Source organism: Eschscholzia californica, unplaced genomic scaffold (genome assembly GCF_041429995.1).
Source record: "Eschscholzia californica isolate CP2 unplaced genomic scaffold, dmEscCali1.0.p SCAF_1, whole genome shotgun sequence".
Lineage (NCBI taxonomy): Eukaryota > Viridiplantae > Streptophyta > Magnoliopsida > Ranunculales > Papaveraceae > Eschscholzia > Eschscholzia californica.
Window position 1 is genome coordinate 46,947,281 of NW_028238198.1, and position 22,081 is coordinate 46,969,361.

The window sequence follows — 22,081 nt, forward strand, 5'->3', positions numbered from 1 at the left end:
TTTGGTTAGATTGTCACTCTTTACATTTACTTATTATTTGCTACGTCTAGTTAAGATATAATACGTAGGTGGAGACACAAATATAATCCCGTTAAAAGATCATATTTATCCACAGGTAATTTACTATTAATGTAAGAACTCTTCGTTTTATCTATGCCAGCAATGGCAGGCTAAAATCACCACGACACCGCGACAAGAGAATTGTATAGCTTGTGGTTTAGCTACTCTTCAAGTAAAGATAAGATAGGTTTGAATCGCTTTTTCTAAATGTCTTAATCTAAATTTAAAATCTTATGAGGGATATCAAGGATTCCAGAAAAAGAATTAAATCATGTATTGTTGAGATTACAATTCTTTTTTGAATAGCTATGCCATCACCTATCCAATCATAACTGTTCAAATATATACAATCCAACATAACTATGCAAAGGTAGTGGACTAACAAAAAATACAATTAATATTAATACCCCTATAACTTCGTATTAACCCTTCAGCCGGTTCTACTGTTATAATTGTTTCTTGTACTGCAGGTCGTAGTTGGGAGGGATTACTTTCATTACAACATGTAACCTTCGAACTCTTATCAACCAAACTACGTCTACACGTTGGGCAGGACGAATGTGAAGCTAGCCATTTGTCAATACATATTTGGTGAAACCCATGATTGCATTTGGGTAAAATCCGAATAGAATCACCCGATCCAAACTCAGCGAGACAAATAATACATTCGGTATTTGACCCGGATAGAGTTAACTCAGTCGTGTATGGTATAGTTGGAATGTCCTTGAGAGTCTTCCGCTTTAATCCTGTGTTAACTAATCGAATTGTTGTATTTTGATTCGACTCGGTGATGATGACTCTGTTCTTACACCATAATATACATCTAATAATTGAGTTTAACCCAAGTGAGCAAATTAATGCACATAATATGACTGAAAGAACCATGACAACATTTGAATCGAAACGAGTTTGGGTAATATTGGAATCGGACGAGTTACTACTGATTGGTGAGGTTGCATTGTTTAATATTGGGAAGATTGGTGTATGGATGATTAAGAGTTTTCTTGAATTCAGAGTTGGAAGAATGAAATTAGAAGAAGAAGAAGACATTGTATTAATTGCAATTTATGGAATAAATGGAATTTGTAGAGGTGGTTGTGAGGGGTATTTATAAAGATAGAGAAAGAAATGAGAGAGAAAAAGGGGTTGGGTTTTTAGGTTTTTTTAATGATAAAGTTTGGAGGGGATATTTTTGAAGATAAAGTTTTTTAACCCTTTCAACAAAAAAAAAAAAAAAAAAAAAAGTAATTTAACCCATTCAGGAGATTTAGATCTTGTATAGCTGAGATTACAATTGAATTAATAATTGGGCTAATTTCCCTTTAGCCTCCAAGATGTGATCTACTTGTATGTTTTGCCCTTACATTTGACCAGCTTCCATTTTAGCTCTCTTTTTAACTTTTTTGTTCAAATTAAAGTTGAGTCTACTTTTTTTTTTTTACTTTCACCATTATCATTTTCTTATTTTTCTTAGTACTCTCTCTCCCTCCCTCCCTCTCTCTCTCAATTAGTGTGTTTTTATATGGAGACCTATGGATATCACAAATACATGTATAGAAGAAATAATCAGTTCTGCTGCTAGAAAAACTATTTATTCGGAAAACAATCATTCAGGTTTGAAGAAGTATTAAATGCTTGTGGGTGGACTCTCACTTAAGTATATGATTGCTAGTTGTATGTGGAATATGATCAGTCAAAGAGAACCATTAAAATGTTTTCCAAAATTTATGAATGACTGTTTGATAATTATTATTTTTTTTCTATTTGATGTTACTTTTTTTTGCATTTGTTTTAACCTAATTAATCGATCGCATGTTTCATGAACTATTTATATTGGTAATTGTAATTTTCTTCTGTACTCATTTAAAACTTGTTTGTAATGTAGGAAGATCTAATTACATTTATGAACAAGCTCTTCAGATCACTTTGACCCTTTGACACTGTCACCCTGTCACGAAAGATACTTCGTGATTCTAGTGAGATTTGTACGAAGGAGATGTTGATAAATCTATTAATAGACCCCTTAATAGGGCCCAATAGGTTCAACTTTTTCCTTTGTTTAAGATAAACCCATCTAGATAGTCTCAAAAATATTACTTTATATTAAAGTAGGGTTCCATGATTTGGGTGCTTCCACAACTAAGATCTCATCTCAAGTAATACTTTCACAAATAAGATCTCTAGTTGGCTTAGAAGATGGGGACCCACTTGTCCAAGAAAGTTACAAGAACTTTGAATTACTTATATATTTATCAAAGTGGGCATGAAAAATACATCTCTTTTCTCTAGTTGAACCCCATTATAATTAATGGTTTGCATATGACTCATCAATTCATATCATTCATGATTTGCATGTGTTTTGTTATTTCGGTTTGTTTTATATCTTTTCTTTGTTGGTATTTTTGCTTTTTCCCTTTGTTTTTTTTTTCGGTTAATACACCGTCTGTACAAACTTTGTACTTATTATAAACTGAAATTTTTGGTCTTGGTTAAAAAGATGTGCTAATGTTTTTCTTATCTAGGTTCTTCTCTCTGCAAGCCTCACAACCCCGTTAAAATCTTATCCGGATTTGCTTTTCGGCCAAAAAAAATTGTACTACGGAGTTCTGGCTAATTTTTATAGAAAAAAAAACTAGTCGCTCTCGGAGAGGAGGCCGGTGAGTAACAACATTGCAATTTGCAAGAGACAAGTCAAATCAAAGGAGAGTCTAGAGAGGACTATCATCTTAACCTTATCTCATTATTAGGGCAAGACTTGGAAGGTGTCTATCTGATTCCCTTAACTCCCAATCTCCTTTATTTTGTGGGGAGTTAGTGGGTCAGGTGTTTCTTCAGTAAAACTTGCCAGTTTGCCCTCTTTATCTGTTGGGTGGAGATTATGACAAAATACATCATTGTCGAGTTATTTTTCATAGCTATATCAGGCTTTGAATCATTGTCGAGCCCACTGTTGTACTCGTGACCTTGCCTCAGCTGTAGTGCGGTTGATCATCTCAAAATACCAGCTAAACATCATTTCTTTCCTCAGACCAACCAAGAAATATCACGAAGCTCATCAAACTAGGATTTTAGCTTTCTTCGAGACTTGATCCGAACAGTTCGGCTCATACTTAGTCACCACTTCATTCTCAAATGTTTTAACCTCCTGGGCAAGATAAGCTAAGTTTCATGAACAGAGGGTTTGCCATGAGCAAGACTTAGGCACATACCAAGTTAAGATATTATAGGCTTGTACTAGTTTGAAAGTTGAGGCCTTACTACCAATCCTCCCAATCAAAGTAATTACAGGATACCCGATGGTCATCAATCAGATGGGTTCAACTTCACCCAAGTGAGCTACTGCTTCAGCTATATAACCAGTGGCCACTGTCTGAGTCTCATCCGGCTGCTTCAGCCATATAACCAGTGGCCATTGTCCGAGTCTCATCCGGCTCTGTTTCATATTTCTCTCAATCGGTTTTATTCAGTGTAACGCTATTTCACCTACCTCACTGTCCAAACACACGCACCTCATGGAAGAAGGGTTTTTGTTGATTTTCTTTGTCTCCTCTCTTTCCCTTTCTCCCTCAAGGATAAAGATCGGCTATAGAAGGTGGATCCTGCATCCTATCGAATATCTGACGCAACAAATACATCCTGCATCCTTCAAAACCATTATCATACAAGACATAAAAAAGCAAATAACTACGATTCGAAAAAAAAAAGCAGATAACTGGAATATCAGAAACATGAGTGTACAAACCTAAACAAGGGAAGAAAGATTTAAGAATGAAGAAAAGTTAAATTACTTTAGTCAGTAACCCATAATGCCAGGATAATATACTGTTACAAGCAACTTAGGGGAGGAAGATGCACATAAAAAAAACACAAGTTCACTGTCTTGAATAATTAAAAGCATCAACACTCCCAAGCAAAATCAGACAGGAAACGAAAATGAGATAAATTATCACCACATTTTATTTAATTGATTCTTCCATTCATAAAATACCTCCGATAATTACGGTGTACCTGATTCTGGAAAAAAAAAAGAACTTCGAATCATGTGCCAGACTGCATAAGCGAAAAAACACATACCCAAGACACCCACGTTGACAAATGTATGCATCCTTTGCCTTGTTCCCTGCAACAAATTTTCTAAGCCTTACCCATGAGCAACTCAAACTATGCTAGGAGGATCTCCTACCCAATTACAAACTGCTCGAGCCCAACGGGTTCTGATGCAATCAACTAAAGGTGCATGCTGCGGAGGCTCGGGCTGAGTCACCTCGATGACTGTGTCGTTCGCACTTGTGATTTCCCCGCTTGAACTAGGTGGCCCTACCACATCTGCCATAAACTCCTCAGGTGTCCACCTTGGAGGAACTGAAACTCTCAATTTTGAAAGCCTGGGTCTTTGAATCGGACTCTCACCACCAGGCATCCCTTGGCTCCCATTTAGAACGGATTTCGCAATTCCGTTAAAATGGTAAAGATCAAACATTTTCTTACCCATTAATCCTGTTGAATCCTTCATACCTCCTAAGTTCTTATCTAAATCTAACAAAACCTGCCAGAATTCACTCCACACTATAAATCCCATACTGGAAAGGTGATTGAGTTTGTCTTGCGGGAGGTTGATGTTTGTTTCTCTGAGGACTTGGTGGAGTCCTTCCTCACTTATAAATCCTCCTCCTCCACTTTGGTCTTGGGCGTCAAATGCTCTCCTGATCTGTGATTCTCGTTCTTCTAGTTCATTTTCATCTTGAACACTGGGATCAAGAGCGAAAAGAACAGTGTAATGGGATTCACTTCCGACTACCCAAATTGGGTACTTTGGACATTTCAGATTCTGGCCAACCTTACAAAAATTTAGAGATTCGAGCAAAGTAAGGAACCCGACTTCTACATTTGTGGGTATGCCCTTCAGAAACATGCCACCTCCTAGATCCATCCTCCCATCAAACACATTAGGGACAGCCTTTCCACAAAGAAGTAGGTTTACAATTTCCTGTACCACAACAAGAAAGGGCACAGTATCTATTAGGGTCTCGAGTAACCCTAATGCAATAAAGGAAATGAAGAGGAGAAATTTGCAGCAATCATGAAATATTACCTGTGATGCATGACCAAATGGAGCGGTAACCAAAGGTAGACTAGGATCGTCTCTGTCTGCTTGAACAGCCTCCTATAAGATGCAAATTCAATCTTAAGAAAATTGAATACATTACTTTGCGTCACTGCATACTAAACCATTGAGTTTAAATCATCTTATGGGGTCAACGACTTTATTTAATTTGTTTATAAATAACTAATTGACTTTATATACCCACTATAACAACCTCTATGGTTATATTGTAGTCTAACAAAATGCTTCCAATTTGCCAGGTACACAACAAAACCAGCGTTAGAACTTCTTGACATCTCTTCAGGCGTCATTTACAATTTGCTAACTTTCTAACTAACATTTCCATAACTTTCATGAATTTGAATTTTATTCATGCTGACCAGAATATCTTCAGAAACCATTTCTGACCCAAACGATACTGAAACCGAATTTAACCCCCTAAATATAACTGTTTAAAGACAGTAAAAACATACTAAACAGTCCATGGTTCAGATAAAAACATAACTGTTTAACCCCCTAAATATAACTGTTTAAAGACGGTAAAAACATACTAAACAGTGCATGGTTCAGATAAAAAGTTGTTCCGAGTAAAGTCTTACCAGTCCTCGCGAAAGTAAAGCAGAAAGTAGGAAGAGTAATGCCCCCAACCGACTTTGAAAAACAGGAAGCAATGCCTTAAGCTGATGACAAGCACTCATCTGTGAGGTGTATGTGTTAACTCTGAGAACTCTTTGCAAGTCAGAAGCTGATTCAATTGAAAGACCAAGCAAGGCTCTTGTGATCGTCTGTCAGATGAATTTCACAAACACCATAAGCAAAATCAGGCAGCTAAAAGCCGCAGCTTTTACACACAATGAGTAACGACCTAAATATAAGGCCATGATCAGAAATCATGCTTTTTATTTGTGCATGGTCCTTCGAGTGTACAACATGATGCCACGAAAGAGAGCCCAATAAACAAGAAAGAAATAAATTTACTCACCTCTTCCTTTTGACCATCTTCGAGCCCCTCAGGGCACTGGCTTAAAGTACCCACATTTACAATTACAGCCTTGTTCTTACTTCCACATAAAAATAATATGTCTGCCATGCTTCGAACCAAAGCGCTGCAAATATTTCAGCAAACCATGCATTAAGTTTTTTTCGGAATATTATTCTTCTTAATTGTAAGTCATAAAACCCCAAGGTGCAACAAAATATGGAAATAACCATTAACCATATTAGTGCTAAGTACACATAACAAGAGCATAATATGCAGGTGTTAAGGTTGGCAAAAGCAGGAGAAAGCATCAGCTACAGACCAGTCAACCAACACTCACAAAACTTGCATTTCTGGGTAACTTAGCGGCTGCTTTCAGATAGGCTGCGCTAGTTGCTTAATTAATAGTCGTGCATGGTTATAGTACAAAACCTCCATATAATCAAATTTAACACAGAGCCCCAAGATTTTAGAACATGTTATGCTGTGCACTGTTTAAGCTAAAAACCAGTTTTACCACTAGTGAGTGCTATGAGTGGTTTAAAGATTTTTAAAACTAATGAAGTAGCATTGCATTGCCTTAATCTATGAGCTAAAACTGTTTATTTCAACAAATTCACATATGGAAAAGCAGAATGGTCTATAATTGAAATTCTACAAAGGACGACCATGCATCAAGCTCATGGTGCCCACACTTCAAGCAAAGACCAACCATGGATGTCATTACGCATTAAGAACATCGTATGTGATCTTTCAAAAATCTTATGAAAATAAATAATGTGATCCAAAGTGTTTTAAATGTTTCCATCTCCTACTAGAAACATAAACCCTGTACAAAATGAAAACTATCTTAGCCTCAATGCAGAAAAAAAGATACAACCGTAGCCTCTTAGGCTTATCCCTGAACTTGTGAAACAAGTAAAAAAGAAGACAAAAAAGAAGAGTGAAAGTAACTTCAACAAATAGAAACCCGATCAGTCAGGGGCAGCTAGGTTGAGCTAAAAGAGAGCTCAGACATAGGATGCTCGTGGTTCGAGTCACTTAGATTCTCAAAAATAAGATGCTACCAAGCATACTATACTTATATAAAGATAAAACAAGTTACTCAATTCCTTCATTATAGCATTCCTAAACAAAACTTATTGTATAACTAAATACAAGCCAAGTGAAGCTAGTATGAAACTGGAAAAGGATTTGTAAGTGACTTGTTCTATGATTCTATCTTCTGCTGAATATAAGTCAAAAGTCAATTTGTCGCGTGGTACTTCAAATTCGAGATATGTAAGTTGTAAAGACAGAAATATTTTGGTTTAGATGGCCAATAGCAAGAAATTCAAACATGAGATATTGCCGCAGCTATTTAGGATCCAAATCGCCCTCTGGTTACCATTATTGAAGAAATCAAGGACCATATTCCACTTCTGTGGATCTGCAGTTTCAGCTCCATAATTCGGATCCAGGGCTGGTTCGGCTCATCCTCACTCAATCTTATTATGATCAATGTTGGTTAGAGCTTAAGCCAAACTAAAATCGCCTCATCTTGCATCAGTTGGAACCCCAGGTCACCAGGTGTGAACTATGGTGCACCTGGTGGTTGCTGACCTCTCATCTTGATGACTATTGCGGACTCGACAACTAGGGTGTGATGCAACAGTTGTGGTAGTTGACTTTTGTGCTGGTGAGCCACAATCATATGATGGTAGCCTAGATGGCATATTAAGGATGCCACGCGTCTATCGTTTACTATGTTGTCAAAAGAGTGCCAGGGCAACGCCAAGGCACGAGGTTGGACGAGCTGTCGACTCACCTTCATGAGCTCAGGCGACCTTGATGGACGGGGTTTAGCCCTAAAAATGGAGAAGAACAGCAGATTTCGGTTTTTAGCCGCAAATGAAGAAGATGAAGAGCAAGGAGACGTGGCATATTCTGGTTCAAGTTTGAAATTAGAAATTGTTGGTGTAGACTTGGGAGTTTGGTCCACCACATTTAAATGGCATTAAAGTTGGAAGATTGTACACCCTTTTAAAAAGGGAACACTCCAAGAAAGAAAAAGCAGAGTTAACAAATTTAAACCCTTGGTTGATCTAGGTCAACTGTTCGGATCTACACGACTTAGGATTTCTAAACTTTAAAGGCACGGGAATTAAAAGTAACTTTTTTTCTGATCTTTTCTCCATTTTACAATTTTTACTACAGTTCTGTTTCAACCCTTCTTCGCTCCTTCACCTTTTTCAACCTTTCTTCATATTTCTGCTACACACCATAATAGTTAATGGTGATAATTGAGTAGCGAGTCAAAACGCACGTAGGCGATCTAGGTGCAGGCGAGCTTCCTCGCCTCGCGCCTCAAACAGCATAGATTGTTTATGACATAATCACGTGTTTCACTGACTTTCGAACCCATCACGAAGTTCTACACATAATTCTAAAGAATCTAAACTAAACTGATAGAGTAACTTCTAGATAGGAGTTACAAATTATAATCAAATGTTCATTTTTTATACTTAGAAAGGTGGTAACTTGTCAGAATTATATGAGAATTATACATCTTTTAAGTATTTGCACTTCATATCAAATGGAAAGTTAAGATAATGCCATTTCGATATGTAAAAAGCCTATAATAACGGCAGTTGTTTATAAAATAATAGTACTGCAAGATAATCATTGGCAGAGTAGTCACCTTGTCTTTCCATCTTCAGTTAGAGAAGCAAAATTACCCAATGTCACAGATTCACTTTGAGAATATCTACTTGGAATGGAATTTTGTGACATCAATTCATTTTGGAAAAACAATAGGTACTTGAGAACAAAAGCCTGCATTACAAAAAGAAATATCGTAAGACAAATTACTTGCAACAAATGACGAAATTGTCATAAAACATAGAACTATTTGATTTTAAGTACTTTTGAGTTTTGACCACATCAAGTTACTAATTTCCGAACTTTGAGAATAAATAGGTATTGAGCATTCAGCTAGTGAAGCACTATTCAGGAATGCTTCTAATTATGGCACTCCCAATCTTTAAGGACAGAGGTACAAATAACTTCCACAAAGCTGACAAGTAAATAAGGAAGTCTTACTGCCGTAATGAATAGTGAACTATTAGCACCTAGCTATGCTTGAGAAAAGAGGTTAGTCCTTGAATGCTCAATGCCAAATTCAATTTAAAGAGAGAAATATTTGAACTTTAATATGACTTCACAGTTCTAACAACTGTTAAGAGGGGTGATATCAAAGAACTCGAACTTAACAAAATAATAGTGCAAGAGAAATGTGACTAAGAGAAATAGCACTAGAAAACATCACTCAGAAAGCCTCTCCTTGCGATGTAATATTTAAAAAGGAGCTTCCTTATTCTTGCTTCTTTTACCAAGAGTTCATTGTGTATTCATGTCATAAGACTATTTGAAAGAACAAACAAGGAATTTCTAAGATGTGTTGCATATTGATTAAGATGTACTCATTGCTGTGTCCTACATATGCAGGCCATGCCCTGCATATATGTCGAATTTTCGAAACATGTTAACAAGGTTAAAAATTTGAAAATTAGAATCAATTAAAGGATGGGTTTGCCAAATGTAAAATATGAAGTCAAACTTAACCACCATTCAGAATACAACATTAGCTGGGCTTCGCATAAATCCAACATGGTAAAATATACTTCTACCTCATGCAACAGAGAATTGCAAGCAATTCAATGACTAAACAATCAACTTATAACGTATTAAATAAAAGGGCAACCATTGACTAGATCATAAGTAAGATTTAGTGCTTCACCTGTATGGTTGCTAACACACCACAAGGCCCCCCTTCATGTTGCACAAGGCCCATAGAAGTTTCTGGATCAGAGCTAAACCTATAGGATTTTGTAACCCAAAACACAGAAACAAAATTAAATTTTGGCAATAGCTACCAACTAATACTGTGATTCTGAATTTTTCAACCATGTAAAAAAGTAAGAACAGAGACTTCTTTTACCAAACCAATTCAGACAAAGGGTATAAAAGTAAGAGCAATGTGCAACATCAGAGATAAAGAATATGGAAAACTGAAATTAATAATATATATGAGACTACTGTGACTAGTGAACTAGTTATAAAAGGAATACATGAGATATATGAAGAAGCGGTGGAAGTTAGTATGGCAAGATATTCCTTAGAGATTCTTACGTATAAGAATCTGCTCTATGAAAAGTGGTGAATGTCCTCATATTATTGAGGTGATGAACTGGTTGATCTACAATTGAGGGGTGAGAAATACAGCAATGATCAAGAAAGCCATGAATAACTTAGCCATTTATTGGTTATCATCCTTCATTTCAATACCAACTTACAACCTACTGTTACTAGAAAGTAAAGGAATTAATGAGACGAATCCAATTCTGACTAGATGTGGCTTGAAGATATAACAGTCTCACAATAAATACAAGAACAGTAGAAGATTTTGAGGCCAATCATGTTGCTTAGGGCCTGAAATTTTGAATAGCATCAGGACAACACTCTCTGAGCATTGATTTCAAAAATCTGAAACAGCTACAGAGCAAATTTTAAGCTAGTGAGCCTGAACACAAGCACATACAGGATGATTGCTTTTATGCTTGGTCCAAGATTTATGTAGTACTTCACAATTGAACTTACCAAAAAGAAGATGTGTATGTAGTACTTCACATAAGCGTCTAGCTACAAGCGGGGTTAACTACATTCAAGTCACCTATTAGATTAAATATTTAATAATAGTTATTATCATAGCAATCGGAATATTTTCCTACTTATTAACTTTTCCTTGAAGTATTTACCTTGTTATTATTTTCATATTCACCAAATATAAAGAACTATTTTAGATTAGAGAAGTTGATATCCTATGGAATCCTAGTAAATGTGGATACACCCAAGCTAAGCCCTATAGGAAGGGTCTCAATCTATGTTATTCGTTCCATCGTTCATCAATTAAATTTGTTCCTATTTCTAAATCTTTAGTTACTACTGCCTATAAATCGTGAAATTTACATGTTTGGTTTCCAGAGTATCAAGCAGAGTACCTAAGAAAGCTTTCGAGTGTCTGGACGATATAAAAACTGCATTTTAGCTACTGTATTTGTTAGTACAGAAGGGGATTTCTATTCAACGGAACTGAACCAAATACTACTTCCGGACTCCATTTACTAGTTTAATATGTAACTACATGAGTGTGGCTTACAACTTCACAAAAGTCAAGAGGGCTTCAACAAGAACTCTTTCATAATTTTTGTGGAAATAAAGCATTTCAGTGAGATAACATTGAGAGAGACTTCATAAGAACTTGTCTAGTTATTTAAACACACATTGTGGCCATTCATTAAAACTCAATCAGATATTCTTCAATTTATCTACTTTTCAATATAAACAAGTTAAAAATGTCATCTTTGTATATAAGAGCAAATCCAACCAAGGCCCGGCTGAGGCCAAAATTTCTATTGTTGTTTAGTCGTATTTAAGTAGATTTGCTCAAGGCCAAAATTTCTAGCCGTTGGATTTGCTCAAAATTTTGGCTTCAGGTGGGCCCTCCAGCGTCAAGTCGGTTGTGGCGGAGCCCCAACCGACGACTTCAGTCGACCCTAACATTAGGGTCGACTAAAGTCTCCCCAACATGACCGTCGGGGGTCCTTCCTAGCCGTTGGATTTGCTCGACGTCTAGGTCTGTTGATCTGACGTCGGATTTGCTCCAACGGCAAGTCGGCAAGGTCTGTTGATCTAGCCTTTGGAGCAAATCCAACGGCTAGAAATGTGCCCAACCCCTATAAATAGGGGTTGAACCCATTCATGTCATCACTTTCATCTTTCTATCTCTCTCAGTTTCCATCTCTCTACTCTTTCAATTTCTTTCTCTCTTTAATCTCTTTAAAAAAAATTCTATATTTTCCATTTGATCTTCCCATAATGGATCCACTATATACTAACGAATTGTACGGCGAAAGTTTTACGGAAATGTTGTCTCCTACTTCTACTTACCCGTCGACTCAATTAGGGGTTGATGATGATGAAGTATTTGATGATTCTTGTGTGCAAGAATGGACGACTTCGACAGATAACTAAACGGGAACCGTATAAGCAAGATGAAGATACCTTACTTGCTAATTGTTATTTGAAAATCACATTCGATGCGGTTGTCGGAAATTGTCAAAAATATAAAATATTTTGGCAAAAAATAACGGATGAATATAATGCTCATGCGAAGTATCAACGCACACTCAGGAGTTGGAAATCTCGTTTCAGTGAGATAAACTCTGAATGTCAAAGTTTTATCTCTACTTTGAGGCTAGTAAATAAAGAATACTTGAAATGTATTAAAAAATTCACCAAGGAAAAGAGGCTTTAGATTCCAACATGTTTACAAAATTTTGATGACACACAACGAGTGGAGCCAGATATGCCAGGAGAGTCAACATCCGGCAACAGAGATTCTAGTACCAATCCATAAGAGGAAAGACCAATTGGCCGTAAACAAGCCAAAGCAAATGCAAGAGTTGGAGAAGATTCAACACATTCCACTGCTTCAAAATCTCCGAATGAGGGACATTGGTAAAAGAGAGTAGAAGATTCCAACGGAGAGCAACAACAATGGTGGAAGCTATACGGTTCAACAAGAGACCTTACGGGTTTAACAAGAGGCTCTACAAATAGATAGAGAATACAAGAACGGAAAATATGGGATGCACGTAATGACGATTGATGCTAGGTCTCTCGACGAAGTTGGTGCACGAATGCTTTAGGAAGCGCGAGACACTTATTTATCCGGTCGTCCACGAGACCCAAGAAACCCCTTCTAGCTATCTTTAATTTTTCTATTGTTGTTTAGTCGTATTTAAGTAGATTTAAATTTTTAATCAATTATTAATTGTAATCAATGTTTTTTAATTGAACTTATTAAGTAAATTGGGAAATTTCAAATTCAAATTTTCGGCCTCAAGAGAGGTTGGTGTTACTGTGTTAGAGCTAAATTTTTTAGGCTGAGGTGAGGCTGAAAATTTTGGGTGAAAAAGTGGTTTTCTCGGCCTAAGATAGGCTGGGGTTGGAGATGCTCTAATCGCGGTCTAAATATACTCAGAAACAGTACAATGCACCAACGAAAACCCATCAAAATCTTATAAATAAATGTAAACCACCATGAACACATACCTGATACCTTGATTACTCCACTGCGAAAGAATATCCTTTGATACTCCATTCCCAAACACCATTGTAAACAGTTGATCTGCCTCAGCCAGTGTCAATTCTAACCCAAAGTCCAAATCTTTCCCAACTTCTCCTTGGATAGAACTAGCAGTATCAACTTTACCACTTAAATTCTTTCCAGTTGCCCCTTTTTCTACCTTATCAACACCAGAATTTTTACCCAAACCATCAATTTGACTACTTTTCTCCTTAATCGGAACTGTAATATCGTTCTTGGCTTTCACAACTTCAACGTTCCTTCCCATCGCCATCATCCTCTTCTCAGCAGCTGCTGCCATAAGTTCCCTCTGCAATTTCCTAGTTTTAGCTTCTGGTGATTCTTCCTGATCAGTGGAAACCATCGGAACCACGGCATTTTCCCCTGGTTTACTTCTCTTCGCCTCTGGTGGAGATGTCTGGAGACTCATACGTAACGCCATACGCAAATCATCTTCTTCTTGATCTGCCATTAAAGCTACTTCCAATTGAACGGATGAGAACCCCAAAACTTCAATGAAACAAAAAAAAACGAATTTCTAGGGTTTCAAGCTAGAATCTTGAAGATCAAACATTCACAAACTAAAATCCTCTAGATTACACCGAAATAATATCATCCAATTATTACTTGGAATAAATATCGAATCTCAGAAAAAGAATTTCGTTTTCAAAATCTACAAGCCTTCAAATTCGAAAACCCTAGAAATCAGTAACCTAATTTTTTTTTTCGTTTTATTCGCAGGTTCGTACGACAGGAAGACGAGAAACTGAAAATAATAATAAAAGAGTCCAACTTTTTTCTAGTGCTTTTGTGAAATGACAGATATAACCTTGACAACTATCTTTATTACACCATAAATATGCATAGTGGTTTCGGTGTTATAGTGAAAAGTGAAGGGTAAATATATTAAATTACGATTTTGTAGTAATTGTGATTATACTGCCCGAGGGACTTACCTTGTTAGGGGGGAGCAAGTGGGAGAATCTTACCGAAAAAAAGCAACGAAACCAAATTGGGGTATATGTCATGTTTGGAATGGGTGCTTCTAAAAGCATCCATCTCTGTTAGCACCAGGCCCAACCGCTCTATTCTCTGTTAGCACCAGTCAACTATGTAGACACCAGTCAACTATCTGTTGACCCTAACCCCTCAATCTATCTCTCACAAAATCCATCTAAAATTGGGAATTTGAAATTTTCTCTCTCTAAGCTCTTAAAAAACCGAATTCTACTGTCACCAAATCGCTCATAATCTCATGAATCTCCCTCAAATTTTGCTGAGAATAAGTCATTCGACTCTCTAAGTCTTAGAATCAAGCATCATTTGGTGGAGACGAAATTGAAATCAAGCTACAATTGCTCCTTCAAGGTTGGTTAAAAAACCCTAACTTTTTTAATTTTTTTGAATAAATTTGTTGTTTGATTGATTGGGGATGTTAATAGTGTGTTGTAACATGTTTAGATTATTGTATTATATCATTTCGAACATATTTAGAGCCATTTGTGTGAGTGTTTGATGTCCAAACAAACTGCCCTAGATCTACACATAAGCTGCTGGAACGACTCGGACGGACTGGCCCAGTCCGTCCGTGTCTTCCTAGTCACGGATCAGCTAATCCGTGGGTTAGTACAATGAAACGAACTCAGCTTCCGGTCCGCGACGGACTGGGTAATCCGTTTCCGACTGAAAGGCCCCGGATTACCTGATCCGGGACCTGGGGTTATTTTTTTTTTAATCTTTCATATTTTTCTTTCTTTATTTTTCTCATCATTTTTCCTTCATTATTTGAATGACCTTTTTTGTAGCGATACGTGCCTATAAAAAGTTATTATTTGAATGACCATTTTTGTAGCGATATGTCCAATTTTTCCTTCATTAATTTAGAGTATGAAAACATATTTCGATTATTTATTGTTTGTGCATCACGTATCCGCCTATTATTCAAAAGTTATTATGGCACCACGTAAGCAACGACGAACGCAAGGAGATGAGAACGAAACAGAGCCTCCTATTTCGACTGCAGAAACAGAAGTAGGGGTCATCTTCATTTTCAGACCCGTACTCTGGAGGTCCGATAGATCGTGCGCTTCTACCTTGTTTCAAGAATCATGTTGCTTATACGATTTGGAACAAACCGGTAAGCAAATATTATTTTCTAATTTTAGTAGTTATGATAAAATTTTGTTAATCATCAATCTAAAACAATATCTTTTTTATTTTCAGGAGAGGCCGGTGCTGAAGTTACACAACCATGCGTCTAAAGGAGTTGAAGGAGATGTCCTTAGACCAAGATGACAATGCGAGCAATATGTCGGCTAGGACAATTGATGAAGAAGATCATCAAGTCCGATTGATTTAGGGTCGTAGCGTTTAGCTAGAAACCAACTACGATCGCCGAATTACGAAGTAATTCGCGGCTAACTTCGATCGGATCCTACATCGGGTTACACATAAGAATGGGTATTTAATCGGATGATATGACTAGTGGGAGTGTGATATAACATTGGGAATGTCCCATAAACATATCTCACAGGCCTAAATAGAATTTGGGCAAAAGATAGCAAAAAGGCCCGAAGTAAGGGTTTTGGGCCTAGGCCGATTCGGGCACTTTTAGGGCTCGGATTGGGCTGATTTTTGGAGGGACGTTTCCTTATGTTATGAACATTAAATCTGACAATTTTGGCTGGGTTTGGACGTCATCTCCTTAGGGAATTGAGAAAATATCAACTAGTTGCTATTTTCGACTATTTCCCTAAATCTTATTCTAAAGGGTGTTTTAGGAAACCTAAAAGGAGGTGGATTCTTATTAGGGTTCTATATAAACACTCTTAGGGCAGAGAATAAGGTGTGGAATTTATCTCTAAGCTTTCTTACTCTACCACATCAAGTAGAGAGGAGAAAGTGAGCTAATTCCCAAGCTATCTTCTAGTCAAGCAAGAAGAAGGTCTTCTTATTATCAAACCACCATTAGAGTGCTAGAGAGCTTTCAAGGAGGGAGATTAAATACACTATTCGGTGTCCCAAGTAGAGGAGCTATGTTTGAAGCTCTTGGTCTTCTTTAATCTATACAACTAGTTCGAGGGAAATAGCGATTAAGGTAATCTACTATCTTCTTATTGGTTAATTACTAGTTTTGCATGATGATCTTGGGGATACTAGTGTTAGACATTAGATGTCGTTATCCGCTATAAACACTAGTATGAGGGTATAATTCCCATCAACGTCTGTCGTAGTTGTGGGTACTGTTTTGAAGAAGACGAATGGGTGGGATCTGGAAACTGAGTGTCAAAGTGTTCGAGAGAGAGTCCGAAACACGGGATTGGCCCACATCGCCAAATATTCATACATCAAGCTAGATCGTGTTTTACTCTCGGCATTTACAGAGCGGTGGTACGAGGAGACAAATACTTTTCACATGTCGTTCGGGGAGATGACGATCACGTTAGAGGATGTGCATCGCATATGTGGTCTTCCAATTGAAGGTAAACCCGTTGTTCTGTCCAAGACGGATGATGAAGATGTGAACGATGACGATGATACAAAAGATCCAGATGCATTACTAGTCTCTCGTTATTTACAATTAGATTACGAAGGTGTAAAACTGCACTTAGGTAAATCTAAGTCTGTGGAGCTTAAGAGGTTGAGGAAGCAATGCAGTGGGTCGAAAGAGGATGACACCGACCTTGTCAAAGATGTTGTTGCACGGGCATACCTCTTGCATCTTTTTGGTTGTACTCTTTTTGCTGATAAGAGTGTAACTAAGGTTTCTATTATCTATCTACGTTATCTGAAGAACTTAGATGATATTTCGACTTACTCGTGGGGAACAGCGGTGCTTGCCTATCTTTATCGGCAGATTGGTTTTGCTTCGAGGGGAGGAAATCAATTGGCTAGTTATTTTACTTTATTTCAAGTAATTTCATATTTATTTTTGTCTCTCAATTATTTCTTTATTATGTTAGAGTAGCGAATAATAAATGTGTATTTAACATTACATTTGTAGGCGTGGATCGATGAACACTTCAACCTTGGGGTGTCTGTTCCCAACCCAAAATATGATCCTACATCTAACGTGCCCCGGATGTATAGATGGGAGGAACACATTTTGAAAGGCAACAAGGCATGTGCTCTAGGAAGCACTCGTGAGCAATTGGACGGTCTGACCGAGAGAGATGTATGTATTTTATTTATTAATTTTTTCCTGTGTTCTATAATACCTGACGTATGCTATAGGAATCACTCGTTAAACGTCTGTATCATGTAGGTCATTTGGGATCCATATCGTCCCTTATTGTCTGGTGTTTCACTGCCACTTCCTGAATACTCTTTTTACACTGGTTGCATCGCGGTTAACGATATTGCCGAGCCCTATCACCATGATAGGGTGTTAAGGCAACTTGGGTTGGTTCAAGTCATCCCTAAAGAACCGATTCGACCAAAAAAGGTGTCGAAGGATGGAGATTCTAAAAACTTTGGTAATGTGGCTTCTTATTAGGGGCGTTGGGAAGATCACCTACTAAACATGAGTGATAGACCGAAGGAGGTATCTTTGGCTCCGTGGGAGGCAAGCGCTCAGTATAACAATTGGTTCAAGAGAGTATCTCACCCGTTTGTACAAAACCCAGCTTTGTACAAATCCAATAGACCAGAATAGTACTAAGGTTCGGTATCGTATTACGTGAGTATTCGTTTTATAATTCTTTTATTTTTTTACTTTTGAATTTGTAGCTATAATTTGTTACCTAATTTGTTATTAATCCATTGTTGTTTTTGTTTAGAGAGATGTAATTGATCGTGCCATTGTAGCGATTCAAGCGTTTGACGTTCCGTTAGGGCTTGAAATCCTAACTAATGCGAGGGTTGAAATGCCGCTTCCCGATTGTCCTCATCAACCTCAACCAGAACCCGAATCAAGAAGATCGTCTAGAAAAACTACGGTGAAGAAATCGAGGAAATCACAAAGGGAATGAAGTAATATAGTATGGTTTAGGATCTCAAGGGTAGTCTCGCTATTTTGAATTGCTTTTGTGAACAACGGTTAATTTTTTTTAACTTCTTTTGTGAACGATGTGTATCGTACATTTTGATCGATGTTTGAACATCGTTACTCTTGTTTTAACAAGTTTTAATATCTATCGTACATTTTGATCGATGTTTGAACATCGTTACTCTTGTTTTAACAAGTTTTAATATCTATCGAACTGTAATGACTCTAAGATCTACCGAACGGAAGGTTTAGAAAACGCCACCTTAAGTACCAAGGTTTGGAAAAAAAAGCCCGTACGGATCGGATCCGTGCCTTCCCTTCTCAGGTCCCGGATCTCTGGATCCGTTCTCTGCAACTAAGTGACGGATCTATAGATCCGTCACTTTCTAACAGGAAAACAGTAACCCTTGTTAGAAAGTAACGGATCTCTGGATCTGTGACATTGTTATAAGAAACGGATCCGTTTCTTTCTAACAGGGGTTCCTGTTAGAAATTGACGGATCTCTGGATCCGTAACTGTGTGAACAAACACGGATTCAAGGATCTGTGACCTGTATGAAATTCCTGTTTTTCTGTTTCTCTTCGATTATAAACCCAAAGAAAAAAAAGTTAAATAACGAAGACAATTAATCATCTAAATTTATTCAAATATTAAATCAAAAAGTTTGTAACTCGGTATTTCAGTACACCTTAATCATCACTTAAATTTATCACACTACTACTTGGCTCATTCGAATTATCATGAGAATAAAATTTCTTTCCATCCTCGATTCTATCTCTAACAACTTCAAGCCAACCCGTTGTCTCTAGCGATGCATACCTAGACCATTGCGGTGCAATAGGAGGGAGTATAGAATCTTTTTTGAGTTTAACGTTCATAAAGTGACACCACTATATGTAATGCATGCAATTTTATAACCCTCAGAAGGTGGATCACTAAGTAAGGGTAAGAAAGTTGTCGAACAACCTTAAGACAAATGAACTAATATGCAATTGAAGCTACTCGCCACAACTATACTAGTGTACGGGTGAATGTAGAACCAATCTTCCGGACATGTAAAATTGAAGTTGTTCGCGGCACTTAATGTTTGAGTGTATTCTCTTGTTCCAAACATCTCTTTCTAGAGTGTGTTACGTACCTCAAGTTCTTTTATGACATTTTCGCGAACTTGTTTCCAACCATCTTCTAGTGAAAACCCAAGTCCTTTACCAACGGTATGAAACCCACAACGACCATCGCCTGGCACATCTATAATGACATCCAAGAATGGATCCATAACTGACGGAATCTGCCCTTTGTATCATTTAAAATTGGGTATGGTTGCTTTCGGTGTTTTGGTTTCTTTGTTAACTTTACGTACTGTCTGAGTGGAGGGAACACATTCATCAACACACTTTGCATATTCGAAAGCAGATGGGTTCCTCTTAGTAGATTTTGCAGCTTTTTTTTCTTTTTTGCTCATTCTTCTTTGTTTCGGAGCCCCTTTGGTTTTTGTTTGTTGCAATGGCTCACACAAGTTTGTGATGACCGAAAAAGAAATTTCCCTCAACTTCTCAAGTATTGTGGTCCTCTCAGCATCACTGGATTTATCCCACATTAAATAAAGGTGCTCCATCTCATGTGATGCGTCAAGATCATTATGAATCGGTGGAGTCGGGTTAATGGATAACTTGGTCCACTGAGGGTGAATGATGTCCTTTGGACATACCTTATCTTGATTCATCAAAGATACCATCTCATGAGCACAAGGGAGACCATAGACATACCTTAGAACACATCCGCAATTTTGAACGTTAATATCAATCCCATTTGCACGATCGATCTCATCTACCATAAGATCTAATGCCGTGTGCGAGACATAACCACGTAGCTCTTTAAAAAACTTGGTTTGATGCCCTTCCTTCACCTTAATACGACTGTGCTCAAAAGATGTTATAATTTCACATGTCTCGGTTTCCGTCATGATATGCATAAATTCACAGCACGTAACGTAGTTACCTTCAGAGCTACATAGATATTTCTTCAATTTGGAATGAGCACCTTCCACACGATTTGTTGTAGTATTTCCCATGTGAATATACCCGTTAGTCCATGCAGTCACAAATCTCTCTTTCAATCCCAACCAGGTATCTTGAACATAACTAACATCTTTATGATGTGTGTTTGACCAAAACTTCACAAAAGTTTCCACCGCCTCATTATAACCACTTTCAGTCTCAGCATACATGATAGCTCGAAACATTGTCATAAACACATTGTTTTGTTCTTGTTTGAAATGACCTTTGACTTTGGCTACCACACATTTGTCGATGTGGAAAGTACATAACAACCTTTGAGCATTTGGAAAGACTTCACCAATGGCGTTAATCAGTGCAAGTTCACGATCGGTAATAAACACGATTGGCATTGAGTTGGGAGGAAACAACGTCAGCAAACGATTAAGGGTCCATGTGTACTGATTAGTTGTCTCCCCATCCATAAATGTAAAGGCCGCGGTGAAGGATTTCAACGTAGAAGTTACCCCGACAATCTCAAGCAATGGCTTGTTAAATCGGTTGGTTTTATACGTACAATCGAGCAATAACACGGTATGGAAACTCTGTAATAATCGAATACAACCAGGATGTGCCCAAAATAGATTTGTTACCTCATCAGTGTCTTCGTTCTTTGAAAAATGGTAGATGTAATGGTGTTCCACCAACAACTTAATGAGTTGTTGCGTCGGACTCCTTCCTTCTTGTTTTTCCATACGTATGTTCGCACGTGCATTGTAAATGGTTTTCAACGTTGATGTGTTATCCTTGAATTGTTCATGAATTTGAGAAAGAATTTGAGCTGGCTTCGAACCAATTTTTAATAGATGTTTCACAACAGCTTTTTCATCGGGTTTCAACCTATTCACATATGCGTGACCTAGAAGACTTTCAGCTAACTCGTGGTTATGGATTCCAGACACAACTGACACTTTCCACGTGTCATTAACCCCCGGTATTCCTTTGAGCTTGAACGGAAATTGACATTTTTTGGTGCTCGATTTCCTTTTCTTTATAGGTGGTTGATGGGATTTTGGAACTAAATTCTTCTTCTCATGTGAATGAAATACTCCACTTCTTTCGCAACATAATTCTAACCGGGGTTTCTGTCCACCTCTTCTATTACCAGACCTGGAGGTCAATACTACAAACTTATGTTTTCTCCAAATTTCTTTAGCCCAACCGATTAACTCCTCTTTAGTTTGAAAAACATCTTCAATCACAAAATACTGACCAACATCAATACTAATAAATTGACACCCATCATTTGAAGGTCGATTTTCTTCTTCGGCATGGTACTCCTCTTTAATAGGAACAATATTAAGGTCCGGAATCTGTCAAAAGGTGAAAAAAACATAAAAATTACTTAAAGAAAAAAATATCTTCAGGATAGAACAGACTGAAAGAGTCCGGGATTTATTAGATAAGGACGGATCCGTCTGTCCGTCCCAATCTACAAGGGCACGGACTGTCTAGTCTGTGACTTTTCATTTATAAACGGATAGTCTGATCCGTTAAGGACTAAAAAGTACAGGACTGGTTCAGTCCGTTCACGTCACCGAAGTTTCACTTTTGTTTTTTCAAAAACTCACACAACACGTATTGAAACATATAAAAAAGGGTCGGGGAATGGTTGTATACCTCATGAGAAACTTCTCCTTGTCTGGAAATAGGTGAAAGAGTTGGAATCGATGTAGTTGTTAAAATTTTAGAACTCTCTTCTTCCAT

The 22,081-nt window shown here is 37.5% G+C and overlaps 3 protein-coding genes across 3 annotated transcripts; all 3 read right to left on the bottom strand.

Annotated features, from left to right (window-relative positions):
- Positions 1-310: 310 nt before the first annotated feature.
- On the bottom strand, positions 311-1,183 carry LOC147567209 (RING-H2 finger protein ATL78-like). The gene has a single exon (XM_086669121.1). It carries the CDS (start codon positions 1,108-1,110, stop codon positions 439-441), a length of 672 nt encoding a protein of 223 aa, XP_086525247.1. The 5' UTR covers positions 1,111-1,183; the 3' UTR covers positions 311-438.
- A 2,638-nt stretch (positions 1,184-3,821) lies between these two features.
- On the bottom strand, positions 3,822-14,326 carry LOC147567210 (ubiquitin interaction motif-containing protein). The gene is made up of 7 exons (XM_086653818.1): positions 13,299-14,326; positions 9,922-10,000; positions 8,824-8,957; positions 6,147-6,270; positions 5,764-5,949; positions 5,153-5,224; positions 3,822-5,047 (listed from the first exon to the last, which is right to left on the bottom strand). The coding sequence occupies exons 1-7, from the start codon at positions 13,802-13,804 to the stop codon at positions 4,217-4,219; spliced, it is 1,932 nt and encodes a 643-aa protein (XP_086509944.1). The 5' UTR covers positions 13,805-14,326; the 3' UTR covers positions 3,822-4,216.
- Positions 14,327-19,620: 5,294 nt separating this feature from the next.
- Positions 19,621-22,081, bottom strand: LOC147567211 (PKS-NRPS hybrid synthetase cheA-like). The gene is made up of 3 exons (XM_086657378.1): positions 21,995-22,081; positions 21,452-21,687; positions 19,621-21,214 (listed from the first exon to the last, which is right to left on the bottom strand). The coding sequence occupies exons 1-3, from the start codon at positions 22,079-22,081 to the stop codon at positions 19,621-19,623; spliced, it is 1,917 nt and encodes a 638-aa protein (XP_086513504.1).